Genomic DNA, 20,161 nt, shown 5'->3' with positions numbered 1-20,161 from the left:
TATATATATATATATATATCATGTGTGCAAAAAATAATTTAAGATGCAGCATAACTAGGCCAGGCCTTAGTTTTGACAACCAGGGTGCTGGGTTTAGCACTCTGCAAGTACACTGCATGGATTTTTTGCACACTGCTCTATGGCATCTCAGGTTTCAGACCTTGCAGTATATCCTGGTCACTCTGCTTTTCCCTTAAAGTGCTTCCAAATTGATCTGATTATTCCCACACCTCATCCTACCATCTCTAAGCCCCTTGAAGTTTGCCTCTTACCTACTGTGCCTTTTTCAACAAATGTATATTTCTAAGTACAGGGAAGGCTGAGGTGGACATTTGTGGTGCAGTTTATTTTTATTTCTCAGATTGCTGTGCTAATAGAACATGCTGTTAACAGCAGATTGTCAGATTGTTTGAAGCAGGTGAAGTCAGTGACCTGAGATTAGGTCATTGTTCTATTTGTTTCCATAATAGTGTAAATTTACACACATTTTTACAGTTTTGGGTTTGTCTGTTGGGAAAAGAGTACCAATGCACATGCACAATCCACAGAGCACATTAACTTGGACATTGTCATTGGTCATGATCATCAACATATGACCACAGAGCACATTAACTTGGGCATTGTCATTGGTCATGGTCATCAACATATGACCACAGAGCACATTAACTTGGACATTGTCATTGGTCATGGTCATCAACATATGACCACAGAGCACATTAACTTGGACATTGTCATTGGTCATGGTCATCAACATATGACCACAGAGCACATTAACTTGGCCCAGGTGTTGGCCTACCTCTGTGGGTGCCTTCTGCAAAAACAATGTTGAGCTCAAAATTGGGTGGTTTACACTTAGGTAATTTTAGGCACAGAGCTCCAGTGCCTCCACTGAATACAATTTGAATTATCACTAATGCAAAATAGAGTCACCATGGGCTTATGAGAACATGCAAGGTCACATGGGGGCATCCAAGGTCATATGAGGGTATCCAAAGTCAATGACCTCTGTTGTCAGAAGCATGCTGCAAATGCGTTTGATTTTTTGATGTCTCTAAGTTGTTCATCAATGGGTGTTAGAGGTTCTAGAGGTAAATTGTGAAGATAAATGTCACCAAGGTGATCAGTTACCCTGTTGTGCACACAATATTTGAGGGCCAGTGTTTTTGTACTAGCAATGGCAGCTGGGCGGCAGGCTGGCTGGAGCCTGGACCATGCTTCTCAGCTAATGCGAGGCAACACAGATGTTGGATGAGCGCCATGAAGATCTCTGCAGGTTCATAGCACAAACAAGGTCTCTACGTGGGCGTTGTTGACACAGGACACATAGGGACATCTGTTTGTATTAGAGCCTTTTGACCAGAAATGATAATTTTAGGGCTATGGGATGAAGGAGAATGGTTGACAATGGGGCAGACCGCACGCGCCTGGGGGGCCAACCGCCGAGCTTTTAACCCGCACATGCGTTCTGGATACCCGGTCGGGGTCCCCTTTCCCACGGGGCTCTCGGCCCACTCGTGGCTGACGCATGCAGCCTGCCCCGGACAAGCGGGGTGTCGCGAGGATGCGGGATGAAGCGAGATAGAGCGTAAGAGGGACGGATGGGGAAAGGACAGACACCTGGCCGTCGGCCCTTTTTATCTGCGCACGCTCTGACCTCGAAGTGTTGATTTCGGGGAGGTAAGTGTGCAAGCAAAGCGTCAGGGAAACAAGCATGTGCTTAATGTTGTTTGATGGCATCCGCCAGTACTTTGTCCACAGTATTGATCACTGATCAGTTTGTTTTACTTGTTTGGGTGAACAGAAATCAGTTTTTTTAGGTGGACGGGTGAGATCCTGCGGCTAGTTTGCAGTTGGTGGCTTGCGTGTGCGTGTGCGCGCTGTCCGGTTGGTCCAGGCTCTCGCCGTGCCTGAGTTACGGGCGCGTCGGCTGACCAGAAATTAAGTCGCATGTCTGGCTCCCACTGACGCGGGTGTCAGTGACACGCTGTTTCTGACACACTGTTTCTGACAGAGCCGCTAAGATCTGATTTAGAAGTTCGGTGTGGTCATGGGATCGTAATTGGGGAACTATGACTTGGAGGAAGAATTCAAAAGTAGGATGGCCATTATTATTCGTTTCAAAACAGATGGACCGATCCCTTACACGCACATCTCTGGTATTTGAGCTGAGGTGGCCGGGCAATAAGTCAACAGAGTTGAACGCGCCTGTGACATGTTGTCAGGCGCGCCAGCTCAAACATTTCCGATTTATGCGCTCAGTAGTCTCGTGATGCGTTGTTGTAACGGTCTTTCGCCGACAAAATCATCTACTGTGACATCAAATGTGACAAAAAATCACATGTGACATGTGACAAAAAATCAGGAAAGTATGATAAGCATATGCACGCTGCTACATTTAAGCACGTAACTGCGCTTTAATAGAGCTAAGCGAAATATGTAAACGGCGTTAACTAGTAATTTCGCAGGACACATTCATACTTCAACTGTTGCATATGAAAGCCCAGGTGTTGAACCACGTATAAATATGGGGTCATGTTTATGTTAAAGCACAGAAAAACTGTTACGTATGCGCTTTAAGATGCCCAAATATTAAATAAATACGAAGATGCCATAATAAATGTTAGCCTTCGAGGCACTACCGCGGTTTCGTGGGCTGCACGGTGGTGTAAGTGGAGATGGCGTCTTGGATACCTGGGTGGTCTTAAAATAGTCTTCCCGAAATAGTCTGGACATCTTTGCGGGCATGTAGCTCAAAAATTAGACGGGTTTAGGTCTTCAAAAGGGCAGGGCTGTGAACCGCACAGAATGATCTTCAAGATGGTCGTTTCATTTCAAAACCCGGTGTAAATGTGGAACACTCCCTTTAATGCGTTTCATCTTGTGTTCCGTTTGTTAACAGCGGTGTTGAATCGTGCAATGCTCTGATTGCCGCTCACTCACAACATTTCTACAGGTCCTGATGTCAAGCCTGATGTCAGGCCGGATCCGCTGGCGTTGTCACCGTCGCCAGTGGATGTCTTCACCCCGGTCGGTGGTCCGGCTGAGTTGTTGGGTACGGATTCAGATGCGGTCATCAAAATCGGTCGTATGGATTGGCATCAGTTACAACCGGCAACGAGAACTACGCGCTATTTTCGTTTGATGAGCGGAACGCCGCCGGGAATGACCACCATCTGCTATTCGGGTCGCACGCAGGCAGTACATTACAACTGCGTTGGTAACCCGCTGTTCGCTTGTGTTCGTCATGAAGATAGAGGTGGTCTCTCACTACCCCTCCCCCCACCTTTGCCCCAGTCCGGACGAGTTGACGTTGGTTGTAAAATATCTGATGCATGGTGCAATGTGGTCATCCAAAACACTTTTTCAGACGCTCCTAACGATATCAAGCCTGATCCGTTGGCATTGTCGGCTCCATATCTGCGTCTACTGAAAGCGGCTAATGGCTTCTCATCTCGTACGACAGGTATGAATCCTTAGAAGCGTCCGTTGATCTGACGAGACGATTGCTGTCCGTTGCTGCGGTGAGCCGTGCTGGCGTACTCCATCCACAAATGGGCACTGGTCATATGTGTCTGGACCCTCAACACAATATGGCCGTTAGGGATGTGGAATAGGTGTGTCGTCTCTATGACGTCATACATTTGTGGGCTACTTCAAAGTAGTGGCACGAAATAGTCTGCACAAGTTTGCGTGTGAGTTAAAAAGCGGAAGGGTTTGAAGTCTTTGAAAGAGCACAGCTATCAACTGCATTGAATTTTCTTTTCTTGAAAAGGGGTTTCAAAAAGCCATGCACTAGTGGAATATCTCCTTTAACGTATCCACGCACACTGGCTGATGAATGGCATTCCTTCGTACACGCAGGAGTTCTTGTCGTATTCCCGTGTCCACAAATAACAAAATTTCATTTGTAGCTCTGCACGTAATAATAATGGCACATATTTGGTTCGTAAGTCCATCACATGCGAGAGAAATTTCTAATATAAATCGTAATCACTAAAGTATGTCCATTTGTGTTGTTCTTGCGTGTTGTAAAAACCCTGTGGGATGTTCTCACTGGGTGGCGTATGACCTCTGCTTGATTATTGTATGTTCAACCTGGTGCGTGAACGGATGTAGCCCACTTCCTCGGTCTTCTGGTAAAATTGTGCATTTCCCTGTCCAGCCGGCCGTAATCCGAGCTAGGTCGCACCTGGACAGGCTCTCTCTGTCCATGAAGGCCGTGATGTGGCCCTATCGGCACTGTGATGTGGCATCTCTTGCACGTTTGGGAATCCGATGTTGGCCTAAATTGCGACAGTTGTCTTAGAAAATATCAGTTTTTCCTGGAGGATGCGTGTGAATTAAACTGGCAGTTTCAAACCATGCTGAGATGACGCGCCATGGTCGCGGTTACTGAGTGGCAACTGTGATAGAATGCAGTTGGGAAATCAGATGAACTCAGGTTTTGCCTCTGAATGTGTGTTGTGTCCACCGCTAGCTGTTGCCTGGGAATTAACTATCTGTTTCTCGGCCTGGGGTTGCCACTACTGTCGGGCAGCTTACTCAAATCAGTTATCATTCGGCTGCTCTGTGAAGGGTATTTGGTTACCCGTGTGGTCTGTCCGGAGCGCGGACCCCAAATAGCAACCATCTGCTGTATTTGCCAATCGTCTGTATTTTCAGGCAGGCGTGACATTAAGAATGGGTTTCTGAACAGGTCGGTCGGCTTTCTTTTCCAAGTCTGATGTTTAACAACGTATTATACGATAAGATGTAAGAATGGTACTGCTGCTGCATTGCAGAGACCATATGAGAAATTGGGAGACGGCAAAATTATTTATCCGTGTACACCAAGCTGGAATATGCAGGTTGTGGATCGGCAAGATAAATGGTATATGCGATATTTTTAGACCTCTGTGTCACTTTTCTAAGCAATACTTGCAATATGTGGCGATACGCAACAGGCGAAGAAATGATGTTCGATATGGTAATGAGGGCGCAGTCATCTCTATTACTGGTCTAAAGTTGGTCAAGATGCGGCGACTGTCCGTCGGTGATGGTGATGCGGTGACATGCGGTGACTGTCCGTCGGTGATGGTGATGCGGTGACAGATGTGGTGACTGTCCGTTGGTGATGGTGATGCGGTGACAGATGTGGTGACTGTCCGTCGGTGATGGTGATGCGGTGACAGATGGGGTGACTCTTCGGGCTTGATTTCACCGCAATGCAACTTTTTTACCCTCCTTTGGCTTGGCGTTAGCAACGCACCCATATGAATGGCCAAAGTCGTGCCTCGTGGTCTAACTCCAGGCCTGTGTTTTCAGATGCTACTTGGTTCTGCTGTGAATACTGCAATTTCCAGTGTTTCGATCCAGGTGGTCTCTCGGAGCACGTTAAGTGCCAGCATCAAGAGAAGTCGCTGGACTCGGCTTTGCCGGACCGAAGGCTCGTTTCAAACAACCAACGCGTTCAGGCTCCCACTGACAAGCCTGGCCTCTTGACGAGGCCGTTCAGATGTCACGTGTGCAACGCTCCGTTTACGCGAAGCGATAGCCTCGCGTTGCATGTTCGGATCCACACAAACCAGAGCACATGTGGTTTTACGGAACGTAGACGGACGCGCACCGGCGAGAAGCCGTTTCCTTGTGAGCTCTGTGGGCGGTCGTTTCGGCGCAGAGGCACCCTCGCGCGTCACCGTCTCACCCACACCGGTGAGAATTCGTTCAGATGTGAGATCTGTGGAAAGTCGTTTGTTTCAGGCGGCAGCCTTACGCTGCATACTCGGACTCACGCCGGTGAGAAGCCGTTCGGTTGTGGAGTATGCGGGAAAGCGTACAGTCAGCGTGGAAGCCTTAGGTATCACCTCCGGACTCACACAGGTGAAAAACCGTTCAGCTGCGAAATTTGTGGGCGGTCGTTCATTCAAAGGAGCCACGTTACCAACCACCTCCGGACACACTCAGGGGAGAAGCCGGTGAGTTGCGAACTCTGCGGGCGGTCGTTCTCGCAAAAGGCGGACCTCATTTCCCACCTCCGCACTCACACAGGTGAAAAGCCGTTCAGTTGCGAAGTCTGTGGTAAGTCGTTCAGGCAGAGCAGTGGCCTTAGATGTCACCGCCGGACCCACACCGCTGAGGAATCGTTCAGTTGTGAGGTTTGTGGGAAGACGTTTAGTCAAAGCAACAGCCTGAGGGTGCACGTGTGTTCACATCGGTGAAAATTCTTACTGATGTCATAACACGCGCTCGGGAGGAGGTTCGGCCAATTCCCCCCCGTTGCCTAAAATAACCTCCGAACGGTGCAGCATAGCGGCGCCTAACCTTTTCATGGCCGGATCCAATTAAACAGGCCGATCAGGTTAGAACCAGTCACCAGTGTGACTGGTGCAACACCAGTGGTATTTTGCATAGTACAAATATTTCTGTTGGGATGGTCGCATGGGGAGGTCTTGGGATTTCCGGGCATTGTTCCGTAGTTTGGCCTGGTTTGACCTTACTTAACTTTGGGGTCATGACCTAGGGGCTAAGTTTGGCGCAAGTGAGCTCTCATGCGGAGTTATCTACGTTGTGATTTTGGTGTCTCTAACTTTTGTAGTTTTTTTTAGATCTCAGGGGGTCAAATTGAAACCTCCCCCACCTGAGCGGCGTCCCATTTAGCCGGCCACCCGGGCGTGTGTCAGCGGCGGAAAACTTCTGGCCACAACGAGTGATATGCACGCTCACATTCGTGGCCACTTGGTTCAGAACGCTGCTCGTGGAGCGTGTCATAACACATCCCTGCAAAGAAATGTGATCGTTTGTGAAATGTGCGGTGAATCGTTTGACGTGAAATAGTCACATTCAGTTACGCTTCAAGGCACCTGAGTGGGTTTTCGTTCGTGGTGTTTTAAAAGCCGTTTTTGTACAATGCGCTTTGCATGTCCATGGCTCCCGCAGCGCGTGTGGTGCGTGTCTGCGTGGTCCGCCAGAAATAAAATAAAACCTGTCGTTGAGTCTGGTCTTGCAGTATCGTTTTTGGTTCAGCCGCACAGCGAAAGTGGTTGACTCCGACAGTGAATGAGATACATTCGAAGCACTTAAGCCTGAGAAGAGCCTATTTCAGATCCCACAAGCTCTATCTTGAACCAGGGCAGGAGCCATAGTTTTGGTAAGAAGGGGTGGGGGTAGTAAACAGCTTGATAGACAGTTCCCGGTGAAAATGTACCCCGAAAAATCACCAGATTTGGAGAGCGGTGGGGAAGAGCATGTTTTTACCGTTCAAGTTCTTGGGAGGCCTCCTTCCCCAAATTTCTGGCATTGTAACTACCCATAAATTGCGAAAATTCAGATCAAGGAGGCTCCATAACAGGGTCAGAGAGTAATAAATCGGATTCAGATCTTTTTGGACATCAAAGGGCCCGTTCTCTGGATCGTAAAGCCACCTTTATGAATAAGGTGTTCCATGCAGCGATCGGAAGGCCCAATGTCGCATTAGGAAGGCCTCTGCTGGCTCGGGAGGCCCCGTTATGAATTAGGAGACCCTGTTCTGGATTATGGCGTAATCTCTATATTTTAGGTGCCCATTTCTGGAACAGGAAAAGGGCCTCCGGCTCTTTTTAATCAGGCGACAGCGGTTCCGAATCAGGATTCCCTGTTTTGAGATACCGAAGTTCCTTTCCTATATTTAGAGGCCCCTCGCGAATCGGAAGCGTCCTGTTGTACATTAGGGGTCCTTCTGTCCACCAGGAGGCCCCCTTCTAGGCTGCCGAAACCCTTTGCTGGATAAAAGAAGGTCCCCATGCTGTTGTTTTAAGAGCCGATATTTATGGACTTGGATATGGTGCATGTCATAGCTTGACAAAGGAGTACAACCCTTCGTTGCTCCTCCCCCATCAATACGACACTACGACACTGCACAGGAGTCACCCTGTGAGGAGGCCTTATTTCGTCCAGGAGGCCCTCTTGAAATCCCCCCCCCCCCCCTCCCAACTCAAAATCCGTCGCCCGCTCTTGCATAGCTCAACCATCTTACTAAGATGTTCCTATGAACTACGTTTAATTCTAACCTTTTCACAAAGCTACAGTTTCACATGTGTGAACCGCGGTTCACTTCGGCCAGGGGCCGTCGACCGCATCCGCTAACACAGCCACCGAAGCCCTCCGCTAGAGGGCGGCCACCGCGCGAGCACGGGCGCTGGACCGCAGCCGCCGCACTGAGGTCGAGGCGAGACGCCGGGCCGCGTGCAGTCTACCGACCACAGTCAGCCGGTCGGCCCCCGACGCGGCCGTCCGTCACGGTCGGATCCAGGGACGCAGCTGCACCATCATCATGCAACCAGGGCACTGCAGCTGGAGAACATCGTTGTGAAACGTGCAAAAGTGGAGAACAGTGGCGTTTCGCTCGGCCACGGACGGCAGATAGCGATCCGGAGGCTTGCGCTCTCTCGTTGAGCGCCGTTGTGTAGCAGCAAAGCTCTCGCTCGGCTGCACAGCAACCGCGCGGGTCAGAATCCCGCAACCCGCTAGAAATCAGCCGCCCGTGCGTCAGAATCCAATGGCAGGAGCCACGGTGCACCTAGCATTGTTAGGTGCAACACACATTGCCTGTTCTATGGCTGGCAACTGGGCACCGCCAACCCTAGCACTTTGCAGTCAGAACGGCTTCTGACCGGTCCGCATCTGGACTGCCATCGTTAGCCTCGCAAGCGGTATCGCATTCAGTGGGAGCATCCGCAGTGGCCGGTTTACTGATGACAGTACCCGCTTCACGCGGACTGGAGAGAGACGCCGGGAATATCGGCACCAGCGCCCCAGTCAGGGACAGACAGTGGGAGCATCCGCAGTGGCCGGTTCACTGATGACAGTACCCGCTTCACGTGGACTGGAGAGAGACGCCGGGAATATCGGCACCAGCGCCCCAGTCAGGGACAGACAGCACCCACTCATCAGACAGCGCTGGTGAAACGCACACACCCAGGTCACCAGCAGCCCGGCACCAGGTCACCAGCGGCCTGGCACCAGGTCACCAGCGGCCTGGCACCAGATCACCAGCAGCCTGGCTCGGAAGGGAATCCTAGGAAGGGAAAACACACATCTGGAGCACGAACGGCTCCCGCCTCATCTGACTCTCCAGAGCCCTCTCAATCTTCCCTCTGAGGAACATCTGCCGCGGTGATATCTCGAGGTTTCAGCCGATTGTGACGCGCAAGAATCGCTTTCTCATCGACCTCGAGACACGCCCTATAATTCAGGTCACACACCTTACGCAGCACCGTGGCTCCTTTCCAGGGCCGCGGGAGCTTGTAATATTGGCCGGCAGGCACAGCCGCCCTGTGCAAATATGCCAGAACGCGAGGGTGGAATGAAAACATATTCAGCTTACTTTCATCTGCCCTTTTGTTGCGAGCGTGCCTGCGATCGGACGCAGGGATGGCGAAGCGGCCTGCCGCAAACTGGTGCAGAGACTGTTGACATAATACGCCACCGTACGTCTGCCTGTTACAGCCGGACCATCGAGGACTACCTCCACTGAAAGTGTTGGCCCTTTTGCGAACATGAAATGGTAGAGCGAGAGTAGCCAAGTGATGAGTGAATCTAAGCGCAGTAGCCCAACATCAAGAAGGGCAGGTAAACGTCCCAGTCGGAGTATTTGTCGTCCAAGCATTCTGCCAGTGTGTCCAAAATTGTTCGCACGGGACGTTCTACCATTAAATTGTTCTCACGAGACGTTCTACCTTTAAATTTTCCTCGGGATGGTAGGACTGTATTTTTTGGATTTTTCTGCTACCAACAGATGACAGGTTTCCGCTAGAACCGCGCCCGTGAAGTTGGCAGCACTATTAGAGTGTAGCTGTCTGGGGCAGCCAAACCGGGAAAAGAACACGTTTACCAAAGTGCATGCAACAGTCGTGGCCTTCGTGTCGGGGAGAGCGTACACCTCGCACCAACGGCTAAACGCATCACATACAACCAACAAGTGTTCGGTACCACGACTGATAGAGGGCGACCCAATCAAAAATCGATGCAAATTGTGTCAAACGATTGGTTGGCATAAACTCTCCATGGTGGCACGAGCCGAGGCGCCGGGCCCTCCTTGTGGTGCAGCACTCACAGCTCTTGCAGAACGTCTCCACATTCTGGACCATCTGGAGTCACCAGAATCGTGCGCGGATCTGCTCAAGAAGCTGACACTCACGAAGCTTGCCAGCTCCGAAATGCCCTCCAGCCTGACCCACGCGAAGCGATGTTAGCACTGCTGATATTAATGAAGCCGGAACAACGATCTGCAGTCTTTCTTCCTCGCCTGTATGTCTCTTGTACATTCTGTGAACCACATCTGTTAGGCGTTTGGGCATTGGTCACCGCCCTAGAAACGGAGCTGCAGCTGCAGACGGATCAGCCTGTTTTGGTTTCACCCCTGCAAACAAAAAGCGAACATCTCTGCGACCGTCGCGTCTCGAACCTTCCGCTCCCGAGGGAAAAGGCAGTGACATTATGCACAAAGAACTCGTCAGTTTGAGTCGTAGTGTCCACACGGTCAGGCGGCCGCCGGCTCAGTGCATCAGCTGCAACGTGAAGTGCTCCTAGTCTGAATAAGACATCAAAATCGAACTCGAATTCGAATTCGAAGCCGCCTGGCAATCATACCAGTTGGATGCTTGAGAATTGGCATCTGCTAGAGGCTGGCATGGTCTGGACGTAATTTGAATCTTCGACCGAGTAGAGGATACCGGAAGTATTGTGTGAACAAAACGCAAGCCAGAACCTCCTTTCTGGTCGCACTGAAGTTTCTTTGCGATTTAGACAGCCCTTCACACCCGTACGCGATTGCCCTGTCCACACCAGCCTGGTCCTGCAGCAAAACGGCACCGATACCCTCGTCGCTGGCGTCGCAGTCCAGCGTGAATAAAGCGGTGCCATTGCCGAACTGTGGGAACGCGCCAATGACGGGCGCGTCTGTCAAGGTTTTTTCAGTCATTCGAAGGCCGTCTGTGCGTCACGTGGCCGGATAAAATTGGCCTCCTGAGTCAGCTTAAAAAGTGGTGCCGCGACTTCCGCAAAGTGACGGGCGTATTTACGGAAGAATGGTGTCCGGCCAAGAAAGCTGCCAAATTCTTTTGGATTTCTCGGCAGCGGCCACTCAACAACTTCTCGGATTTTGTCAGGATCTGCACAGACATCCGCCCGTGAGACAACATGTCCCAAAACGGCGCCACTCGAGCAAAACAGCTCACACTCCTCGGGATCCGAAGTCGGACTGGCGTTATGCAGGCGGCTCAAGATAGAGTCAGGCTTAGCCGGGACGCCAGAGAAGTCTGATCCATGTACCACAATGTCATCGAAATAATGTACACAGCTCGATGGAGGCACGTCCTTCAGCACCACATCCAGCACACGAGCGCAGGTTGACGGAGCCCCAGAACAGCCAAACGGCATCCTGGCAATACGGCGACAGCCAAAAGGGGTGATGGTAGCAGTATTATCCTTTTCCGCCGGGCTTACTCCCATCTGAAAATAAGCATTGTTCATGTCTTGAGCATAGAAGATCCTATAACCCGAAGGCGCCTGAAGTGTATCAACCACACATAGAATGGGGTATGAACAGGACCTCGTGACGGAACGACGCCCAATTTCCACGACCATCCTCCAAAAACCCTCGATTACCAGCTCCTGAAGATGTGCCTGGACTTTACCAGCCATATGAGGCGGAACATGTCTCGGTAGATGACGCACAGCCGGACTCTCACCAGTGACAATGCAACGGCTCACAAGGATGGTGAATCTTATGAGGCTGTCAAGCATCGCTCCATGTTTGCTAAGCACAGCCTGCACCTTACCCGCTGCTTCTCTCACAAGCTACATTTCCCGAGTCAAAACTGTCACCAAAGCTATAGCAGTTCGATGTGTTTGGCTCACTTGCTATGTGCAAACCTTACTTCCAGCAGCCCCAATTCACCACGCTTGGGGATTGATATAGGCTCCGTTGTTATATTGTGTACAACACATGGCACCGACGAACCGGGCTCAACAAGGGCACTAATGAACTCGAGGCCCTCTATATTAAGGTCTAGTTCAACCACTGCAGGTCCACGATAGTCATAACTGGGCACAAAGGCACGCGTGGTAGCTTCATCCCCCGGGGCGACGACAATATGACCCCTGACCTCCACGCTTCCAACCGGGACGGCTTCGGCTGAGATAGAACGCACAGTAGCTTCTAGCGTTAGGACGAGGCGGCCCCGGCGAATGCCTGTCACCCACGGGCACACTTGAAGAAAATCAAGTCCCAGAATACACGGCACGTCAATGGACCGTGACACGACAACGGACAACATTACCGGAGTCTTATCGAAATCAGAGCTTAGAACAGCTCGACCCAGAAAGGACAGATTACCCTTGGAGGCCGTTATACCGCGCACTGCGGCTTTGCGCAGCGACGGTCTGTTTGGGCAAGCTTTAAACACGGTCTGGTTTATGATGTTAATGTTACTGCCCGTGTTAAGCAGGGAGGTGCAACTGACTCACACTCTGTAGCGCCGAGCGTCATATCTGGATTTAAGTCTTCTGCATTTATGTTGGCCCTCTCCCATATCGGGGCCCGACCTCGGGCCCCGGTCCAGTCCATTGCTCGTTTCCCACGGAGAAACTCACCGCGGAAACTCACCGTCACATACCGCCTCCATGCGTCCCATTGTGCTGCAGCGCCGACAACGATGATCGATTTTGGCACGCTGCCACCTCGACTGACCCGCTCCCCGCAGGCATGACACGCGGCTGACGGGACCCGACTGGTCGTGATCTGGCGGACTGGTGATCCAGCCTTACCTTAAGCTCAGCGGTCGTCGTAACCGTTGTTTTTTTCCAAGACTTTTCTGGAAGAAACGACAGCATTTGCGCAGCGACGGTCTGTTTGGGCAGCACAGCTGTCGCTCCAGCTGAGCGACAGATATGCTGCTTCTGTCTGCCGCAGTTAGCGTGCCAACAGAAGCGCCAGAGCTGCATCTAAGGATAGGCATAAGCTGCGCTTTTGTCCGACGTTTGCCACGGTAGCATCGGCAGAGGAAATGCCGTCAACGATCACAGCCCAATGATATTCATCCGGCAGTGTTGAGAGCAAGTGGTTAAACAGCAACTCATTCTGACCATCAGCTGACTGGTTGGGAAACGCATTGGCAGCATGTTTGCGAAATTGCATGGAAAAGTTGTCTCCAGAGACTTGGCACGGTCATACCTGAGGCCCCTTAAATCCAAGTGATAATCCACTGTGCCGCACGAAAAGAACGGTGTCCGGAGGCCATTAGTTGCTGTCTGAAAAGTCCACTGTTGGTCCCTGGGTAACGCATCGTATGCAACTCTGCCAATGCCCGAAAGGCACAAGGAAAGAATATCTACTTTCGGACATCACTCCATATCTGCAGTCGGGCATATCTGCCAAAATCGTCCAGGAAATGACCAACACATATATCCTCAGGAAAACGAGGCAAGCCCACATTCACGTGGGTGGAACTCGCGCGAACTGTCCACGTTACTGATTTGTCCTCATCCATATCTGGCATCGTACAACAGTAATTCTACAAACCCAGCGAATCAAAACAGCGCATAAAAAGACAGCATGAAAACAGACCTGAATACCGACTAAAATAAAGCCTGTTTCCAAGCCAGGAAACTGGAGAGACGTCGCGAACGCAGCTGTCCACCGTCGGGACGCGCTGTCCGAGCGCACTGTCAACACAGGCGCGCTGTCCGAACACACTGTCGACACAGGCGTGCTGTCCGAGCGCACCGCCGACACAGGCGCGCTGTCCGAGCGCACCGTCGACACAGGCGCGCTGTCCGAGCGCACCGTCGACACAGGCGCGCTGTCCGAACGCACCGTCGACACAGGCGCGCTGTCCGAGCGCACTGTTGACACAGGCGCGCTGTCCGAGCGCACCGTCGACACAGGCGCGCTGTCCGAACGCACCGTCGACACAGGCGCGCTGTCCGAGCGCACCGTCGACACAGGCGCGCTGTCCGAACGCACCGTCGACACAGGCGCGCTGTCCGAGCCCACTGTTGACACAGGCGCGCTGTCCGAGCGCACCGTCGACACAGGCGCGCTGCACGAGTGCACTGTCGACACAGGTGCGCTGTCCGAGCGCACTGTTGACACAGGCGCGCTGTCCGAGCGCACCGTCGACACGGGCGCGCTGCACGAGCGCACTGTCGACACAGGCGCGCTGTCCGAGCGCACCGTCGACACAGGCGCGCTGTCCGAGCGCACTGTCGACACAGGCGCGCTGTCCGAGCGCACTGTCGACACAGGCGCGCTGTCCGAACGCACTGTCGACACAGGCGTGTTGTCCGAGCGCGAGGTACATTACGCGGTACATACACGCGCGCTGTCAAAGCACGCAGTCGATGCAGCGCGAGAGAAGAAGCCAATGTCTGAACTCCAAGGCGTTGTTGACTTCGCTGCCACCAAATGCAGACTGTGGTTCACTTCGGACACTTGTATTTACGGTCGGTTCTCGTAGACCAGCTTAAAGGGAATGTTTCACGTGTGAGAAATGGTAGCAATCATCAGATATGATGAAACAAACTCTTCTATTCGTATACTTCTTAAGTGGAGAAGACAGCTCCGGACAGCAAAACTCTATAATTAGTAACTATGCTCCTCAATGCGTCATGGTGACGTCAGGGCACCGTGCAGAACATTGATGAAGAGCCAATTGACGGCCGTAAAATCTGCAAATCGTGTTCACAAACGGCGGATATGAACGCCTCAGCAATCATACTTTCTTGGCTTGAATCGCCGCATGGCTAGTGGAATGGCAGGATTTGAATGGCGTTATTATGACGTCATAAATATCAAGGCGACTTTAACATGCTTACTCCGGTGTATCTTTCCCCATTTCCGCGGGCTGATAGCTCAGAAATGAGATAGGCTTATGTCTTAAGAGGGGCGGGATCGTGAACAGCACCAAAAGGTCTTCTAGACGGCTATTTCAGTTCCAACCCCATCTAAATGTGGAACACTCCCTTTGACTCTCGGTCACACCCGGCCGTCCCTATCCCAAGGCGCCGTCCCTCTGGCCCGCACACGCGACCTCGGCCGGGTCACGTGGTCAATGCCCGGAGGCATGAACACAGCCAGCCGCGCCGGTTGAACGCTGACCAAGCCTGCTGAAAGCCGACCCTGGAGCCCGACACCAACACCCTCCTGCAAACACATCACCCGCGGCGGTGCGGCGCTCGGGTGGCAGTTCCGCGGTCGACGTGGTGCGGGCGCTCGGAACCGCTGACGGGCACAACATTCCTTTGCGTATGGCGAGGGCCTCGGCTGTAAACAGCACGGAGGTTCGGCTCATTCGGAGGAGTCTCGCTAGATGGCAGAGGGTGGCTGGCGCGCGCGCTGGCTCGGGAAGCCGAGGCCGGCGGCCGAGCGATGAAAAAACAACTCCGAATCTGTTCCAGATGCTATAGCGGGGTGGTGCGCATGCGCGATGGAAATACTTACATCACTCTGGCGTAATCGCTATTCAAGCCGCAGGGGTCGGCCATTTGAGGCGCTCTGCACCGTGGCCAGTCTGGGGTAGGTTTTTGGGGACGGGCCAAAGAGGGTAGGACTCTGCGGCCTTTACGGGGGGTTCCTTCGTATCTTATCAATGTCTGCACGCTACAATTTGACTTGAGCGAAGTATGTTTTGATATCGGTTTATTGATGAGGCGGGTTCTTTGACGAGTATCGAGGTTTGGCGTCAGAAAGTTGAGTGTTAAGTTCGAAATTCGGCCGAGTATGGACATGGCAATAAAAACACATACATATGCAGTGAGCATATTTCCCTTTCCTGGTGCGCTGTGCCGGGGTTGCTTTGCGGTGAACGCCAAACGAACTCTTCCGGGCCCGCACATCAATACCGTGTGGCAGGCGGAGCAAGTGTGCATTAAACTGAATCACGATGCATGGATGTGGCCACTAACTGCGATGTGGTATTTCACGATGAGGACTGGCGCGAAGCGCTGGCCAGCAACGCGAGATCGTCACACTACTACATATGCGTTTGACATGGTAAAACATGGGAAGTATGTTGAGTGCTCTGGACAGAATATAACAAAAATACGTGCTATCAATAATGCGTTACATTACAAGAACCTAAAAATATATTCTTGCCGTTTGTTGTTTTCTCAAAGTCCTTTGGAATGGCTCCAGCCCCCGCGATGGTCCAGATGCATGGGGCGTCACTTGCTAGTCCTGAGTCAGAGGCGAGCAGCTGCCTCAACGAAGTCCTGTTTTGTACATCTCAACTTGCATAGAGGAGCCTGTGGGCCTCCGCCTTGGAGATGCTGCAAGACCACTGCGTGCCAAATATTGCACACTTCACTTCAGTACACACGGCAGGCGTTCGCATGGTCACGCGCACGTTGCCCACAAGTTGCAAGATGCATCGCTGGAAAGATTTCCATGCGTTCGCGAACAAAGGCTGTTCCGTCCCGTCAGCCCCGGTTTTCATCTAGAATGTGTGGGACAAGTGATTCGTACATAACCTTCCTTGCGGTCTTCCCTCTTATGCTCGGTCACGGTTGTAATTCGCTGTTCAGAGAGAGGGAGGCCGAGGCCCCTCCCCCAATTTCGGTTCCAGCCTCATAACTTTGAGAAGAGAGTGGCCCGATTCCGACAAAAACCGTTTGAAGGTGTATTTTTCACAGCAGGTTGAGTCATTTTTCGCTGGTCGGCCCCTCTCCCATCACATCTTGAGAAACTACGGCTCTAAAAACTGCTAAAAAAACTGCTCATTTCCGGTTTGAGACCCGGCGCCGATTTGACGGATCTATTTGACCGATCGGACTTGCTGTTGACTTCGTGCCAGCGCACATTCAGTAATACACCCGTAGCGTGACTGGGGTTAGTTTTAGAGTGTTTGCACCACTCCCGTGGTGTTTTCGCTCCCATGCTTAAACCGTTTGATATTTCAATTTACGCAGTTGACAATCATTGTTCGATCTGCGCCACGTTCACTGAACTTTGCGCCTGGTTTGAGGCAGTTCAAGATCGCGAGCGCTGTTGGCAGGAGCGGTCCCGGAGGATGCGTGCCGTTGCAAGAATGGTAGGTGTATTCGATTTTATTTAATAGGCACGTGTGGTAGGCCAAGTTTATTGCTTGCTTATAATAGCTGGATTGAAATTGGAGGCCAGGAGAAGGAATGCCTTAGGAGAAGTCATTTCACCCTGGAGTGTGAAACTGATGCCTAGTGAGCTTATAGGCAGGGGAACAATTTTATATAGTTCATGCCTACAGAGGCGATATTTATTCTGTACGAATATACCCTCAGGATCTCGTTTATTGTCACTTAAAACCAGGAGTTACAGGGATCAACAGGGGAGGAACAGTTGTGGTGATGTGCATTCTGATGCTTGTCATTGTTAACTATGGAGGCTTCCTTTGCAATTTACACCATTCCTATCAGGATTTGGTGTTTCTCTACAGTATATTCAGTTAGACCTCATCATTAGAGAGTGGTATGTGATGCTCAGCTGGAAGCATCTGTCCGGGCATTGAAACTGGAATGCTAGATTGAATCATACATGCTGTTGCTCTATTTATTGTGCATTGTCCCAGCCTGCGATCTGAGATCAAATCAACTTAGACCAAACATGCAAGCAGCCTGAAAGCTGATGAGCAGTGGAGAACTGTGGTAGAGGCTGTTGGCTGGCTCTTTGATGTTACATGTGCTGGGTTATAATTCTTTTGAGAAACATTGCACTTGAGCATGTCAGAATGTCAACCTGTCAGTAAAACAGCCTGTAAGTCAGCATTGAGCATGTCATTAAATGTAAATGAGATTTGTTACACATTTCTCTACATCTCAAAGGAGCTGAAAATGGTGGAGTTCTAATTAGAGCTCAACCTTCACAGCAGGTTAGTTTCTTTGCAAGTCGTAGGTTGATTTGCAGGCCTGATCCCCATTCTTGGTGGTTTGCACATGGAATATAAGATGCTTACCAGTAACATGCCTGATCAGGGTAGTATTTCCATTTGGTGGCAAGTTTGAAATTTAAAGCGCTTTAAAAGGCCAAATAATAACTCATGTTTCTTCAAAATCATTCAGGATGTTATTCTGTCAATACCACCCTGGAATATATGCCTGAGATGCATCATTTGAATGTGTATGCAATACACATCCTTATAATATAAAACTGAGAGGGATAATCTGTGTGATAGAATATAAGAATACATTTCTTTGGCATGTGTCTGTGCTTGCTGCAGGCAGGGCATGCTTTTGCATACACAGATGTTGGCCTGGCCTGCTTGTCAGAGCCTCTAATGTGCTAATGTGATTTCATCAAGCTTTGCTGCATAATCTGGTTAAGTGTTTCAGATCTCATACCTTATATATTCACTGACCGATGCAATTTTCTAGCATGCTGCACATCAACTTGAGTGCACCATCCAATCCATTTGATGATGCATGTCCAGACACCTTAAATTTCACTTCAGTTCTTGTCTGATTCATATTTCACCCACACAGCATGAACTTGCTATTTCACATGGCATGCTTGCTAGCCAGACTGATAATGAAGAAAATTCAGAAGCTTTTATGTTTCACATCATGCACACTTAAAATGATAGCCATGTGTATAGGATGGGGTGATAGGATGTCTAGTTTTAATTTGTGTGACAATATGATTTGCTTTCCTTCCCGAGCAATATCCTTTGACTATGGCCTTGTGTGTGCAACTGACTGATGTGATTTTCTCAGTATGTTTTATTGATATGTGATTTTATTGATGTGTGTGTGTCCTGGCAACTTAACAGCGCACTCAGCTGTTGAGGCTGTGCAGTGTCACCTGCCTCTCACCCTGACAGGAAGAGCAGGCCATGAGTGGAATTTAACCCTGTTTATCTGGGTTCTCTGACTGCACTTCTGGTGCCATTTTATTGTGGCACTGATAGTGCAGTGGTTAAGCCACATGTCTGGGAAAGCAGGGGTACAGGGTTTAGTTCCCAGCTGAACCTGCCCTTCCTGCCAGGGTGAGAGGCAGGTGATGTCATACAGCCTCAGCAGCTGAGTGTGTTGTAAAGCCCTAATCACACACTTGTACTTTACCAGACATGAAAAGCCATGGGTTTGACCCTGTCAACTGGCATAATGTCTGGTTATCTCCCATGGCCAATCAGCAGCAGACACATTTATGTGAAATAGATAAGTGGAATGCATGTGCCATCGAATGAGCTGACACTCATAAAGCTGGAATGTATGTACCACAGTGGGCAACGCACATTTATACTCTGACGAATAGATGACATCTCCTCTTTTTATTGGTGTGAATATGCCACATCTGTGGAATTTCTTTGTGGCAAAGCAGAACGTGGTGTGTCGCCCGCACCATTCGCTGCTGGCCGCCGGACACACTGGCTGTCCACTGACTGCTGTCGCCCTGGCAGGCGGGCGCTCGCGCTGGGCCCCGGGCTGCCGGCCGCTGATGGAGCTGGCCGACGAGCCGCCCGAGGCGCTGACGGCCGGCGACCCCTGGCAGCGCGCCTTCCACATCCTGGTGCGCGAGTATGTGGTCACCTTCCTGCTGTTCGTGCTGCTGCTGGCGCTGGCGTACGGCCTGGTGCAGCGGTACGCGCGGCGCGAGCAGGCCGAGTACGCCGTGCGTGATGACGAGGAGGCGACCGTACACCGCACCGCGCTGCTGCTCTGCACGTTCTCGCTGGCGCTGGCTGGCGGCGCCGCCCTGTTGCTGCCCATCTCGATCACGGCCAACGAGATCCTGCTCTACTACCCGGACTCGTACTACATGCAGTGGCTCAACAGCTCGCTGATACAGGGCATCTGGAAGTACATCTTCCTGCTGTCCAACCTGTCGCTGTTCGTGCTGCTGCCGTTCGCGTACCTGTTCACCGAGTCGGAGGGCTTCGCCGGCGCACGCAAGGGGCTCCTCTCGCGCGTCTACGAGACGTTCACCGTGCTCTCCCTGCTCGCCGTCCTCGTCGTCGGCATCGCGTACGTGCTGTCGGCCTTCCTGGACGGCGAGAGCGGCCGGCGCAGCCTGCAGACGGTGTGGACCGCGCACCTGCCGCTGCTCTACTCCTTCATCTCCAGCTTCGGCGTGCTGCTGCTGCTGCTCTGCACGCCGCTCGGCTTCGCCCGCCTCTTCGACCTGGTGGGCCGGCTGCTGGTGCGGCCGCATCTCATGGACGACGTGGAGGAGCGG

General features: G+C 51.5%; 2 protein-coding genes across 2 annotated transcripts in view; one reads left to right on the top strand and one right to left on the bottom strand.

The window, feature by feature from the left end:
- Positions 1-6,971, top strand: part of LOC119114754 (uncharacterized) — a 14,445-nt gene extending 7,474 nt beyond the window's left edge. Inside the window, exons 6-8 of the mRNA XM_037238787.1 lie at positions 2,928-3,052; positions 3,368-3,463; positions 5,305-6,971. Of these exons, the coding sequence (XP_037094682.1) occupies positions 2,928-3,052; positions 3,368-3,463; positions 5,305-6,197 (1,114 nt within the window). The 3' untranslated portion in view covers positions 6,198-6,971. The remainder of the gene's footprint in view (positions 1-2,927; positions 3,053-3,367; positions 3,464-5,304) is intronic.
- A 4,217-nt stretch (positions 6,972-11,188) lies between these two features.
- Positions 11,189-20,137, bottom strand: LOC119114751 (flocculation protein FLO11). The gene is made up of 3 exons (XM_037238776.1): positions 19,912-20,137; positions 13,712-14,160; positions 11,189-11,215 (listed from the first exon to the last, which is right to left on the bottom strand). The coding sequence occupies exons 1-3, from the start codon at positions 20,135-20,137 to the stop codon at positions 11,189-11,191; spliced, it is 702 nt and encodes a 233-aa protein (XP_037094671.1).
- Positions 20,138-20,161: the final 24 nt, after the last annotated feature.

The sequence above is a fragment of the Pollicipes pollicipes genome, unplaced genomic scaffold (assembly GCF_011947565.3).
Source record: "Pollicipes pollicipes isolate AB1234 unplaced genomic scaffold, Ppol_2.1 Scaffold_1600;HRSCAF=1878_pilon_pilon_pilon, whole genome shotgun sequence".
Taxonomy (NCBI): Eukaryota; Metazoa; Arthropoda; class Thecostraca; order Pollicipedomorpha; family Pollicipedidae; genus Pollicipes; species Pollicipes pollicipes.
This window is presented reverse-complemented; position numbering and strand designations above follow the sequence as displayed.

Excerpts from the sequence above, each read along its gene's own strand:
- LOC119114751 (XM_037238776.1), bottom strand. The coding sequence starts at position 20,137 with ATGCGGCCGCACCAGCAGCCGGCCCACCAGGTCGAAGAGGCGGGCGAA. Across the intron at positions 14,161-19,911 it reads CGGCGAGCAGGGAGAGCACG|TGCGCTCGTGCAGCGCGCCC; the intron begins GTGAACGTCTCG and ends CTGTGTCGACAG. Across the intron at positions 11,216-13,711 it reads ACAGCACGCCTGTGTCGACA|TCCGACTTCGGATCCCGAGG; the intron begins GTGTGTTCGGAC and ends GCATAACGCCAG.